At 40.3% G+C, this 14,148-nt stretch overlaps 1 protein-coding gene and 1 pseudogene across 1 annotated transcript; both read left to right on the top strand.

Moving 5' to 3' along the window:
- The first annotated feature begins 4,714 nt into the window (after window positions 1-4,714).
- Window positions 4,715-7,262, top strand: LOC115815285 (transcriptional repressor scratch 2-like). Its single transcript, XM_030778242.1, has 3 exons — window positions 4,715-4,791; window positions 5,329-5,501; window positions 6,487-7,262. Exons 1-3 carry the CDS (start codon window positions 4,715-4,717, stop codon window positions 7,260-7,262), a joined length of 1,026 nt encoding a protein of 341 aa, XP_030634102.1.
- Window positions 7,263-8,909: 1,647 nt separating this feature from the next.
- On the top strand, window positions 8,910-11,219 carry LOC115815284 (transcription factor 15 pseudogene; annotated as a pseudogene).
- Window positions 11,220-14,148: the final 2,929 nt, after the last annotated feature.

Genomic DNA, 14,148 nt, shown 5'->3' with positions numbered 1-14,148 from the left:
AGCCTGTACAATATTAAGTCTGTGAGAAACTTCTACCACATAAGTGATGGTTTTGTCCTTACAAAGGTTTGGAGGAATTATGATGCCATGTGAAACAAAATTGCCTTTTCCAACCTTTCACAACTAACAGCTAACTATAATCACTCCCTTTGGGAAAGTAATGGGTTTTTTTTTCTTCTTCTTCTTCTTTTCGGACTCATCTTTCTCTACCTGCTGAGAGATATGGAAACTGCTTAAAATTGGCACCTGAGATGTTCTCATTCAATATGTCAGTGCTTTAGCAAATAAGCAAGATTTCATGCTTTTTCTCAAGACACAAAAAGTGCTGTTCAGCCAGCAGCTGTTTTTTTAATGTCCTGCCTATTTTTAGCCTTCTCCTTTCTACTATGGTTTTTTCACCACCTCCATTACATTGTATGCTGACAGAAGAACAGAACGTAAAATACATGGCTTAGGGTTTTTGTTTTTGTTTTTTTGTTTTTCTGTAGAGTGGAAGAGTGGAAGATTCAAGAAACAAAGCACAGACTTTCAGGCTCAAAACATGATGGACAGCATAAACCACAAGCTGACCTTTGATATCTGTAATGTTATTTTTCTGGAGAGTAAGGGGTTAATTATTTTAGAATGCTGTATAGTGGCTGTGCTTGAATGCGTGCACTTCCCCATTTTTGATCACCAAAAATATCTCTTCTTTTACTATGTCAAATATATGTTTAACACGGGTCATAAATACCGAGGCTACATCATACATTTTTGTACTTTTTTTTGTACCAATTTTGAATCTGAGATTAATTTTTAGATCCTCCATTACGTAATTGGACCAGGCGTTTAAATCACCAGTTGAATGTGTATCAGATGGACCTTTGGACCACCGCTTCCTGATTTATGGTCCAAGAGTTACTCATCCCAGAACCAAATAGCTCCATCTGCTCTTGAGTTAGGCACATATCAGACCAGAGTACTAATTAGCTAAGTGAGTCATTGGGATGATTTTTTTTTTTTTTTTTAATTCTTTTTCTGGAGATCAACCCAGTCTACACTCTATCCTTTTGAATCCAAATTATTTCTTATTCCATGTACTCAAAATGAAGTATGCAACTTTGGGTTTGTTATCATTAGAATCATAACTGATTGTTATACATTTTTTGGACACTGAGGTGTAGATCTTAAGCATGACAAACAGAATGAGGTTCCTCCTCAGTGCTAATAAGATTCTTTCAGCGCCGTGACAGGTTTCTGCAGGAATCGTAAATTTCGCCACTTTTGTCTGACACCTCTCATTCAGTTATAGCTGAGAGAGGCAACAGCTGATGTACGCCCAGGCTGAGATGAGGGAATGTCTCCATGGTGCCCACCCTCTCCGACAAGGCATTATAAAAGTCCGAGCAGATGGAGGAGAACAAAGAGGCCAAGGCAATCCCTTAGCCATCCCACCGCCACCATCCCCCACCCCCTCCCCAAATTCTTCCCTCTACCCTCAGTAACCTCTGTGCTCTGTACAGCTGGCCTTTCTCACAGCTCTCCCACACTTTCCCTTTCATGCCTTCTCTCTACTTCTGTCTGCTTTTTCTTGAAAGAATGACACCACATAAGTTTCGATCTGTGTTATAATCAGGAAGGCGACACAGAGCAGATACTGTGGTCAAACAATCCGGTCTTTCCACTGCATTTTTGATGTATTTCAATATGTTTTCCCACGGCTACTGCGGAGTATTTTCACATACGATTATTATTTGCAAGGCGATTACATGGAGTCAAGAACACTTGAGTATGCTGCTGCTGAAGTTAGATAGGGCAACACAGAAAAACTGGTTCTGTTAGGCACACCAACATCCCTCGGTGTCCGAACCCATCTTGTGTGTTTGCGGTGGGTGAAAAACAGGCCTTACATTTCTTGCTTCCTTCCACATTTGTTCTCAGAGACTTGGACCCCTCCATACACACCCTCCTGTGTGGCTCAGCTGAAATGCCAGTGTTGACGAGCTATTTGGAAAAAAGCCATTTACTTAAGTGCCGTCCCATCCACAAAATTACCTCCTCACCAACTGCGTCACCTCAAGTGACACCATTTCCTTGAGTTTGAGAGAAGGGGTGAAGTAGTGTTGTCAAAAGCTAAAAACCGTAAAGCATTTTCTGAGGTGGGACAGCTCTGTTTTAAACCACTAGAATAAATTTGAACTGGTCCAGGGTGAGAGGTTGAATGAGCCGTAAGGCCTGCAGTAAGATACTTATGTAGGTATACGCTGAATAAGAGATAATGGTGAAAGCTCAGTAAATGACGATCACTGACAAACATTTTACTTCATTTTTCCATTAGTTTTTTAACCATGTCTTGTTCCCTAACTCAGATATCTTGTCCAGTGATTGTTGAACTATTGTACATTACGTGGATTTTTTAACATGCACAAAAAAAGTCAAGGTAACCTTTCTTCACATTCAGATAAAACTCAACATTTCTGAATTTTCACACAAAGCATGTTGACAATCCATGTTCTCCTCTGTCACTTTTTCTAGAAGCATTTGTGTCCCATGTTCTTTACATTCTCAGAGATCACTTACACCCAAAAAAGTGACAGGAAAGATTGATAACGGCTGAAATTGAGATGGAGGAGACAGATGCAACCCTTTAATCTTCATTGAAGTATAACTCGATTAAAATTTGGGAGCCCAGCCACCTGTGTGGGTTTAACATCACTTTACTCAGCAAAACAGGTCTATGGCAGCAGTCTCTTTTTTTCTAGAGGTCTGGTGCTACTGATATTGGCAACATTACCAGGACAGAATCTCTCATTCATGGCCTTGCAGCTGTCTTTTCACTGCACCTCAACAAAAGATCCTGTTCAGAGGACGAAAAGAGGTCTTTCTCTTTTAAAACACTCTACTTTTCATTTTTAGCTCAACTTCTCCCATGCTCAGCTGAGACTATTTCAGGTTTGTTTTGTTTTAACTGAGAAATGCTCCCACTCTTCAGTTTGGTTTCACATTTACTCACTTCCTCCCGCCAAAAAGAAGATGATAGACAAGGCCTATGACATAATGGCTAAATCCCTTAATGTATTCTCTCTAATATTTGCAACTCTGAATCTGTCTATAATTTTGCAGGTTTGGATGTGTTTCCATTAGTTTCAAAACTAATATTAGTGGCTTACACAACCTTATGTGGAAATACATGATAATATATTTCAATCTTACTGAAATTTATAATATTTAAGGAATATTATGTTGGGATATATATCCATTGATTAGGTATTACAGCAGCAATGTAATGTTGTTGGCTTTTGCATGTACACACTCTGTTCCATGTTTATTTAAATGTTATGATTTTAAATTAAATTGCCAGCTTGCAAATTCGGACAGGGGGAGCTTCTTGTGTTGGGACCTGTCGAAATTGGAGAAGAAGGGCCGAAATGTAGATTTCCAAATCTGTCCATGTTAGTGAAACTGGTACACTGAACATTAAGTTTTCACTTTTTTTTAAATTTCAGATTTGCACCATTTCTTCCAACAAGCACCATATTAAATTGAGCAGTAAGTGTGAATAGTTTCACCACAGATGGAATTCTGTGGCAGAAGTTCTGTTCTCTTCCAGATAGAAACTCCATCATTCGGTGTATTGTTGATAATGGTGAAACAATGAATCTCAGCCAACTCTAATAAGGAAATCTCCCATAAGTGTCCGGGAGATGACTAAGAGCTAACGTCAAACCATTCGCTGACCGTTTGCGCCTAAAGGACTGAGGCACCGTCATCCTTGAACAGACCATTCCCATCAGGGTAGAAATACTTCTCAAGGTGATTATGTTGGCCCTCGTGTTTTTGAGTGAGCTATAAGTGAGCCACCAGAATCCTCCATCTTCCATAGTAGCTCGGCGGTTCAGGCCTGTAGTTTTCTGTTTGCATACGACACACATATGCATTCCTCAGCTTTCTGTGAACAAAGGAGGTAAAGGATGACTCATCAAATCATGTGACCTTTTTTCCGCTGCTCAGTTTCATTCTTAGCAACACTTTATCAGCAGACGTGCATTTTTTTTAGGCGTAATAAGGGATTTAACCTCACCACAGTATCCCTCTCTGTGAAGTTCTCAAGAGGCTCTTTTTGAAGAAACTGCCTGCTCTATCCTGAACAGACATTTGAAGTCAGTTGAAGTTTCTGAAATGCTCCTCTGCTTTGAATTGCAATTTTGAACCAGTGTACCACCAGTGTGGTAACAGTGTGATTAGGGGGCACCTCTAACCACAGATAACCAAGTTTTCTTTTCCCCAGAATTCTACTCCCCAACAACCAACCCTCTCTCACTGAGGTCTCTATCGCTAACCATGGTAGCTTAAGTAACAGGTGACTGGGCCTGCCCAACATTTCTACATATGTCTTTAGTCATTACACTACATTCAAACAGCCACTAAAAAATTATCATAGACAGTAAAGGAACTTTTCCAATGAAAGTTGTATGCTGCACCAAGTATACCATCAAAAGAGTGGAATCCATGGAATGTAACAGTGATGTTTTCACACAACTATATTTTCATGATCAAACCCCCCTATGAAAGGCAAAACAACACAATCTGAACAGGCACGTGGCTATCACAGGCACAAAACACATTAGTAAATGCTGACTGAGCAGAGAGGGAAGCATTTGAGAGCTGGTGTATTGAAAGGAGACCAGTGGTTTGAGAACAGCATGGACTGTCTCAGCTACTTCATCAGAACACAATGGAGGACAAGATGCCGTGGAGTCACCCACGTGTCTCTCAGCACTGTCTGCAGTCAGTCAGAGTGAAAGAGAGGAGGTGTGAGCAGCCTGCTATCTCCTCCCCCACCCTTTCTTCCTCTCTCTCTCTCTCTCTCTCTCTCTCTCTCTCAGTAGTGCTGGTGTGTGTGTGGGGACGCACAGACGGCGGCTCTGTAATTTGATGTGTGTCCCCCGGGGACTTTTGATGGATTAATGCTAAGCAGATCCCTTTTCCAAAAGCACCACCTGATCTTTGGGGGCCAGTCTGGCCGATATAAAAGAAGGCAGCGTTACTGAGCTTGGACAGTCAGATCAGTGTCTGTATCTGTGTGTGTCAGACAGCTACCCTTCACCTTTATCCTTCATTTTTTTTCTCTTTTCCACTGTTTCATTCCTGTCATATCTTATACCTCTTTCTCCAGCAGCTTCGTTCTATCTTATTGTACCTCTCCCTGATGTTCCACTCCTAAAGAGTCTTCTTCACGTCCACAGACAGTTTCAGCTGGTGTATCTTTATAGGACATTCCACAACATTGTTTTTGGACTGATTTTTCTTTTCTTCCTCAGAATTTGTGTATGAATGTTGTGTATGCAGGTGTGAGGAAATGCCTCGGTCATTTTTGGTGAAGCAGGTCAAATCTTATGATTGTTCAGCACCTGCTGTTCCTTTTTACCCTGACTTGCCTCAGCACTTTAATGGATCCTTCACGGTCACACCATCTGTCATCAATTCCACAACCAGTTTGGAAGTCTCTCTGGGTGAAAATGGTGAGTGTGCAATGTCTTTTTGTTTGAGTAATGACTGAAAACAATGAAACTTTATAGGAGTGTTTACATTCCACTGCATTTTATAGTTCAGTTCAAGGCAGTCATGCTGATGTAACTAAGTGCTGACAGTTTAGCTCTTGTAGTTAAAAATTCCAGGCCTGTAGGTCATAATGGAGCAGGTTTCTTGCAACAATTTGAAAACTAGGCCTTAAATTCAGATCAACGTGTGTGAATCACATGAGACTTTTTGATCATTGCTCTGGCCTTTGATGAGACTCAGAGACAAAGGAAAGCAGTTAGTTTTTATTGTCTTATCTGTATGTGCATTCATGTTCTCTCAGTTCACAGTTGTAGCAAATGATCTTGAAAGTACAAGCACCCTGAAATATTTAGTGCTTTTTTTTATAAGCAATGCTCAATATTTAAACTTTCGTAAGATAGGTAAAAATGTTTGCTGAAATGCCGCTAAAGGTGTATTGCTAGGCTGGTATGTGGTTTTCTCTTCTTGTATGGTTTCAAGGGGAAACAAACAGATCAATTTCATGTGAAATAGAGGACTCTGTCTTCCAAATTCCTAAGCTCTGGATCGTGTGCTAGTTTGTCCGTAGATTTGGGTGGCCAGCTGTCCGCATCCTATGCTTTTTAGGGAAAGGGCTTAATGAACATGGCTCTGTGGTGGAAATCAGGATGTGTGACCATCACAAACACACACACACACACACACACACATACACACACATACAAGCTCCACCTGTTACTCATTTGTTCTACTACCATGCCAAATATTCACTGAGAAAGATTGCATGATGTGTCATCTTAATACCCCCCATGACTTAACGGTTTTCTCTTGGTTCCCACACAGTTCTGATGTTTACCTTGAGATGTACTGTATACTGCATTATTAGAACTCTTTTTAATTTAGACATGTGTGTTGTCGTAATTGGTGCTCTTTGACATTTCTTTACCCTCTATCCAAAACCTGCAGGCTACATCAGGGATTATATCATTCCATCAAGATGCAAGAGAAAGACAGAGAATGAATCCAAGAGGATGTTGTCGGTGACGGCCTTGGTTGGAAGTCGACGCAGTGAAGGAGAGGAGCTCTCTGATCACGACATGGAGTTCCCTGACAGCCCTGAGTCGACCATGACAGAGAACAGTTTCTGTGGCAACAGGACAGGGGTTTCCTGTGAGGGCTACACTCTGGAAGCTCTCCTGGTCTTGGACGGGCGTTCCCAGGTGAGGCAGAAAAGAAATTCAAACAAAAAGGGGATCAAAGAGGTCAGCTCAGGAAGAGTCCGTACACGCCACGCCTGTAAAAAATGTGGCAAGACCTACGCCACGTCGTCTAACCTCAGCCGGCACAACCAGACACACCGCAGCCCGGACAGCCAGCAGGCCCGCCAATGCCCCACTTGCGGCAAAGTGTACGTCTCCATGCCAGCGCTCGCCATGCACCTCCTCACGCACAACCTGAAGCATAAATGCAATGTTTGCCACAAGGCCTTCAGCAGACCCTGGCTTCTACAGGGACACTTGCGCTCTCACACAGGCGAAAAGCCATTCGCTTGCGCCCACTGTGGCAAAGCCTTCGCCGACCGCTCTAACCTCCGCGCTCACATGCAGACACATTCTGCCATTAAGCAGCACCGCTGTCAACGCTGCCACAAGAGTTTTGCCCTAAAGTCCTATCTGAGCAAACACTATGAGTCAGCCTGTTTAAGAGGCTCTGAGAATGAGGAAGAGTCAGGGACTGACTGAGACCTGAGCCAGAATATTGCTCCCACAAGTATGTACAACAACTACAGTAAAGTGACAGTACAACTACAAAGACATTTCCCTAAAGCAGAATGCACAAAATAGAACTCATGTTCATGTTTTTCTGCCTTATTTATTTATTTATTTATTTACTTACTTACTTACTTACTAATTTATTCATTTATTTATTTGCCAATTTATTTATCCAGATACTCTATTTGACTCATTTTATAGTTTATTTTTTTGTATTTACTGTGAAATAACATCCTTGGACAATTTACTGGATGATGCCTGCCACAACATAAACAGCTGTGTTACAGTGACCTCTAACAAACAGTGTGAGGGAGCCTGGTGGACACACCCACCCAAGGAGAAACAGCCTCCTGATGAAACACGGCCCCTGGACCCTTAGATGTAGTTAGCATGTGTAGTACTACTGTAGGATGCACCTCTGCCCTGTACTTTAATGAACACTGCAAGATGGCACCTTATCTTTGCATTTAAGTATTATGGAAGTTATTCTAAGTTAATTATTAATAAATTATCAATCTATTTAATGTAAGGTTTGTATAATGAAATGAAACATTCACCTATGTGATATAACTGAAGTTTTACCAATGGACTTCAGGATTAATGATGGAATGCTTTGGGGTTTTTTTTTAATAACAAATCCAGCATGATACCATGTTTCTCTCTCTAAGTCACTTACCAACTGCCAATCAACATGGAATTAAACTGTTTAAAGATGAAGATGATACCATATTTAATAATTTGATCTGTAACAACTTTTTGAAAATTGAACAAATTAGCAAATGACAAAATTATACCCCCAAACATTTACATATTATCAAGTCTCTGTTCAAGATTCTACTGTGTTGAAGATTTTTTGTGGACTGGTAGGAATCCAAATCAGTATTATTTTAAACGTATAATAATTTATGAGCCATTAAATACTAGTTATCCACCTAAGTATTGAAGGTTTGCACTACAGAAACCTATTTTTTACCTGATTCCTTGTGATACCACATGATTAACTGGGGTGACAAATAATAAAGCAGTGCACGGAATTGCATTACACTCAGGAGAATAGTTTGGGCTCATAATTGGTACAAAATAATCATGTAATGTCTATCTCCTCAGAAACTAAGACATCATACCAGGTGAAAACGTATTGTTTATTTCAAAATGAATAAAATATGTGACTCTGCTTCTTCCTGAACCTGTATTGTGTGCCCCTTCATGACACTAAGTAACTGAATTAAATATTAGAAGTCGGTGTCAAATTATATATTTTTGTGCTTATTTGCCCAACATCTAAAATGTCTAAGAATATTGTTTTCTGAGCACTGTATGGGCTAACACAGCTAGCTGTTGACCAGTAGGTGGGGGCATTTACTTTTGTTTATGTGTGTGGGGACAGGAAGGACAGAGGCTATGGAAAAGTCAAACATAGCTCTCACTTAACATCAGACCAATTTACTGGGCCACAGATTTATAGTATGCACTTTATGTTTTTATGATGCAGTTCTTTGTAGTTCCTCATCAATGGCACAGTGATGTCAAAGGGTAAACTAGCAAACTAATCTCTGTCTCAGTATCTGCCGCTTTGCACGCTACCATTAAGTTCCCCAGGTAGAGCTGAGCTACAGAATGACAAGTAAAGGAGCAGATGGAAGTTCTGCTAGAGTTCCTGTCCCATGGGAGGGACAGGCCAAGTTCCATGACCTTTTTCTTCATCCCCGTGAACCCCGTCTGGGGCAGGAGACAGGAAATGCCATGAAGGGCCATGTGAATCAAATGGTTAAACAGTACCACATACAGAGCTAATACTGCTGAGTGACACAGCCTATGCCACACCCAGTGCAAGGAGGAGCTTAGGGGTTGGGTTTTTTTCGGCTCTGTGAGATTTATGAGCGGAACCAGTATATGTTGCAGCTAGATTATGTAATATCTGACTTGGACAAACAGTTCTAAACATTTTCATTTTATATATTAAGTAATACATATCTCAAAGCCAAATACACAAACACAAATTTTCCTGCACTCTTCAGAGTATAACCAAATTCAAAATACACACAATAATTTACAAGTCAAACTGTAAAAACAGGAGCACAAAGAGTGACCATAGCACAACTTCCAATTTCCTTTCTTAAAGACTAAAATAAAGACCTCTGACCTTGAAGGCAGGTTGACAGACAGGAAGGGTTTTGTGATGCTTGTCTGTGGACTGATCTGGGACTTTCTTAAAGCTGGAACAGGATTAGTGGTCCCAGGAGTCTGCAGAAGGAAGCAGTAACCTTAATGGGTGACCAAACTATATTAGGAATCCAACCAATGAGTCTACAAATGCATGTGGATTGTTTTCCTCTCATATGTGAAGACATTTCCACATGTTCAATAATAGGTCAGCACTTACTTTTTAGTTTAGCTTGGTAAACAAGCTATGATTTATGCCACAAGCAAGAACATTAACACTTACCCTCAAATGTTTGTGGCAATTCTGTTGTGTAATGGTTATGTTTACCCAAGTGTTCATGAGTGCTCTTATCAAGAAAATGGTTAACTGGCGTATTAGTGGAAAATCATCAGAAAACAATGAAACACCAAAACCAGTAATGACTGGTACATCAATGCGGTTACATCTCAAAATAAGAACATTTACTGTCTGAAAGAGATCTTTCTATATTTTAAAAAGGGAACTAATTACTTTACCTCAGCACATAAATTACTTATGTTTGTGTAGTATACACAACTCCAACAAATCTGACAAAAATGTGGCATTAACAGTGCTCTGTGTGTGTGTGTGTGTGTGTGTTAGTTTATTGCTGAGTGCTGCGTGTTTGGCGCAGTTGAGCTGAAGCGACGTATTTAATGTATCAGGCTGTTCACAAAGTATCTGGCACCCATTTGCTCGCCACACAAGATAGTGACACTTTGTCACCTCTGGAATCTGCTGAATGTTTGTTTAAGTAGAGACAAGCCCAGCATGCTTCTCCCGTGCCCTTAACCTCTATTCTACACTGTGGAAACACTTAACATTTCTGATTCAGCATCAGATTTAAATTGTGCATTTAACGTTTTAACGTTAATCAAGAGCTGGCACTTGGTTGACAACTGGGAATTTTCCAGTATGTTGACTGGATCCTCAACTTGGAATGCTTTTATGATTGTGGAGCCGGCTGGTTGCCCGTGGAAAGGTGGATGTCGCTCTGAACCCCTCCCCTGCACGGAACAACTTAGAACGCAAAAACACAAGGGCTCTCTTATTAGCAGATGGCCTAACCTTTTCAGAGATAGAGACATACGGCTGTTTTTTGCGTAATCGAGATTAAGTGAACAACGGCATTTTTTCTTTTCTCTGCATCTAGTTCACCAATGCATGTTGTGTCTGAGTTTTCTGAATTTTGGTAGAATTCTGAATGTAACATATTACAAATTCTTTGATTTTGCCATCCTGGCACCCATGGTGCCTTATGTGCCCTACCCTACCACACTAACCTCACGATGTTGTCTGGCGACGAGGACACCCGCAGCGAGCGTGGAAGCTCATATCTGACTTACGGATGCTGTCAAAACTATCCAAAGCGGCGAAGGATATCCCATCTATGTGACACTGCGGGGACTGGTGTGACCAAGCAGCGCAACTCAGCCAGGGAGCGGGACAGGACGCAAAATGTCAACAATGCGTTCACGGCATTACGGACACTAATTCCCACAGAACCAGCTGACCGAAAGCTCTCTAAAATCGAGACACTGCGTCTGGCATCGAGCTATATCTCGCACCTGGCAAACACTTTGGTATTTGGGAACGGCCAAGGGGACGCACAGCCGTGCTTGAGCGCCGCTGGGTGTAGTGCGCAGGTCGACGGAGATGCAAAGCAACCAAAAAACATATGCACTTTCTGCTTAAGTAACCAGCGAAAAGGAATGAGTTTGGCGATAATCAAAGGCACAAGTTGAGATAAGTCAGAAACAGCAATGACAGGTTTCTGTCATGTTACAGACGTGGTGAACTGATCTGGCGATACATCTGATGTTAACCGATTCACGAAGAAATACAAATTTGATGCAGCCACAAAATTATGGCAGAAATGAACTCAACTGAGCGCAAGAACTAAACCAGCAATATACAGTCCTCTTGTCCTCGTTCGGCTCCAGTGTCCTATTGCTGATAGTCAGGGTTTTGGCATGGCGTTGTAATTCTTGTTGCTCAAACGGGATGGAGTCCAAAATAACCGCATGGGGATTATTCCAACAGAACCCAAGAAAAGATCCGCAAAGTCGAAGAGAGGGCGAATCAAACTAAATCAAAGGTTCAATACATCCCAAGTTAGTCGAAGTAACAGTTATTAAATAAAGCATAAATACTGAAAAATGTTAACAAATGATGAAAGTGCAATCACTGCTTCACAACTGACGACTTTATGATCTGTTATCTGCAGAATTTTGCCTCTGAAAAGAAATGTAGGCTATTTTTGTACGCTACTCAACGTTGTCTTTCTCGTTATAGATGTATTTCATTATGACTTACAGCCGGGGAAAGTATCAAGAACTGTTTTATAGCTACAATAGTTACGATGAGATTCCATGGGTCACTTACAACAATGGCAAACATCTGTAATTACAAATGAATCAAAATGAAATCGATGTCACCCGTGCAGTTCTGCTGTGTTAATAAACTGGGTCTACATGCATATGCACAATAGATCATTTACGTATAACATTATCCAGCCACGTGGTTTTGGGCCATGACATAGATTCATGGCTGTATTATCATTCACTACTGAGACCATGACAAAGGTGTCTGAAGTCTGTGTTCATCAAATGGTCAAAACTGTGGGCTAGATAAAATCTTTTACATTTACATTTATTTATTTAGCAGAGGAAAAATACTATTTAAGCAGGTAGCCATTAGGAGCTGGCTCTGGTGCAAGTGCCGCAGCTATAGTAGTAGGTAGACCAGATTCAAGTGCAAGGAAGAGTTAAAGAAGTAAAAGAGTGGACTACAGACCGATACAGGTAGATGAAGACATGAAGGTTGTTCTAAAAAAATGGGGGGGGGGTGCTATTGCCCAACGTAGGGATGAAGCAGTCCTAATTGTTGAGATGCTATGAACAATAATCAACAAAAAAGCTACTATAATCTGAAAGTAGGTGACATGAACCATAGGCTTAATCCCATTTCTTTGTATAAGAATTGCAGGTTTGCAAAGGATATCTTGTTGCAGGAAAACTGTCACATTGTCCAGAGTAAAATCCCATTCTCATACTTGGGTTATCATAATATGGCACAATAGTGGTATGATATCACTCAAGTATCATTCAGTGTCAATATGAAGAATAAAGAAGTGATTAACTGTAGGTGATTTGTGTCAAATTTCCCTTGAGGTATAAAAAAAATCTACCCACCGTATTATTTATGTGCAATCAATTGTGCTGAAACTGTTTTGCTGTTTTTCCCTTACATGTGCATAAGGATGAAAACTAATCAGGGTTGCACAATAAAGAAATGTTTTACTTTAGATAACATTTTCCCTTGAGCTAAAGTACAGCCCCTCTCTGGACTGTTATACCAAACTTTTGTATCTCTGACTTTCTCTGACGTCTTGGTGTTATGACTATAATTTTTAGATCATGGGAATATCAGAACATCAGCAATATCCTAGATGTTAAAGGACCTTCAATGGATGTTATCAAAACCAGAGTTAATGATAATAAGAAATAAGCCATTAACACTGACCCTTTAGTTCTCAGTGGATCTCTAAAACAACAAACTGGCATAGGAAGGAAAAGTTTGCAAAAGGAACACCCCTTGAAATCACTCCACATGATTGACGCTGTGTAAGATCGAACATCATCCAGAGTTTGGAGGAAAAACTGCCATTAAACTCAAATCTACAAGAATAACAGAAAAGCAACTAACAGAAAAAACACCAGGAAATGTCCTCTTTCTGTCCTCATCATGAATTGTCAACTTAATTGTGTTAAAGAAGCCTCTGAACATTCAGGTTAACTGTTATGCTTGATATATTTGCATGCCTGTTCATGTATCTAACTAAAAACTATTTCACCTTCCCAAAGCCAAAAGGTAAATAAGTCAAAAGTCAAAACAGTTTGGTTAAATCAAACGCTACCTTAAAATCATTGCTTGATAAAGTTCTCAGTTTACACTCTTTTTAACTAAGCAGATTTTAATGTCATAACACTTTGTCACGGTCAACTATAAAGGCGTTTGATTCTATTCCCTACTTACAGTCACAATAATATGCTGTGAACTACAGTAAGACACTCTTTCTCAGGCAGACACTCTCTTATGCTCTATATATTTCTCAAGTAAAATGAACTGAAAGACACAGACATGAATGTCTGATATTCTGTTTACAGGAATCACTTGGGAGATCTTTTACAGTTCCTCTCATGGATTTTTTTGCAGCTGATACGTAGGGAGATGACCCTGATCCACACTGTTCATCGGAGCAGTTTGTAGCCAGAGGGAATGCAGTCTGGCACTTTGTTCAAGACAGCACTTTTTTAAAGTATTATATTAATCATATTACCCAAAGAGAGGACTTCTTTGAAGCATGGAATTCCAGAGGTGATATTGCTATAGACAAAATTATAAATGTAAACACAGAGATGTGCATACACATCCATGGTACAACAATACACGGAAATGTAACGATATAAAATACACATGTTCAAATCTAGAATACTCTCACATGTGCAACACTTAATCGATGCATACACACACATCCACAAAAACACAAAACTACACACAATGGATCCATTGTTTCCAAATGATAGGGAAGGAGCGGAATTCCAAGAGATGGTATCATAGTCTTTGTCAGTCTTGCAGAGCTGACAGGGCTAATGGGCTTTGTCTCTCTTT

This window comes from Chanos chanos, chromosome 6 (assembly GCF_902362185.1).
Source record: "Chanos chanos chromosome 6, fChaCha1.1, whole genome shotgun sequence".
Taxonomy (NCBI): domain Eukaryota; kingdom Metazoa; phylum Chordata; class Actinopteri; order Gonorynchiformes; family Chanidae; genus Chanos; species Chanos chanos.
The sequence above is the reverse complement of the archived record's forward strand: the minus strand, read 5'-3'. Positions and strand labels throughout refer to the sequence as shown.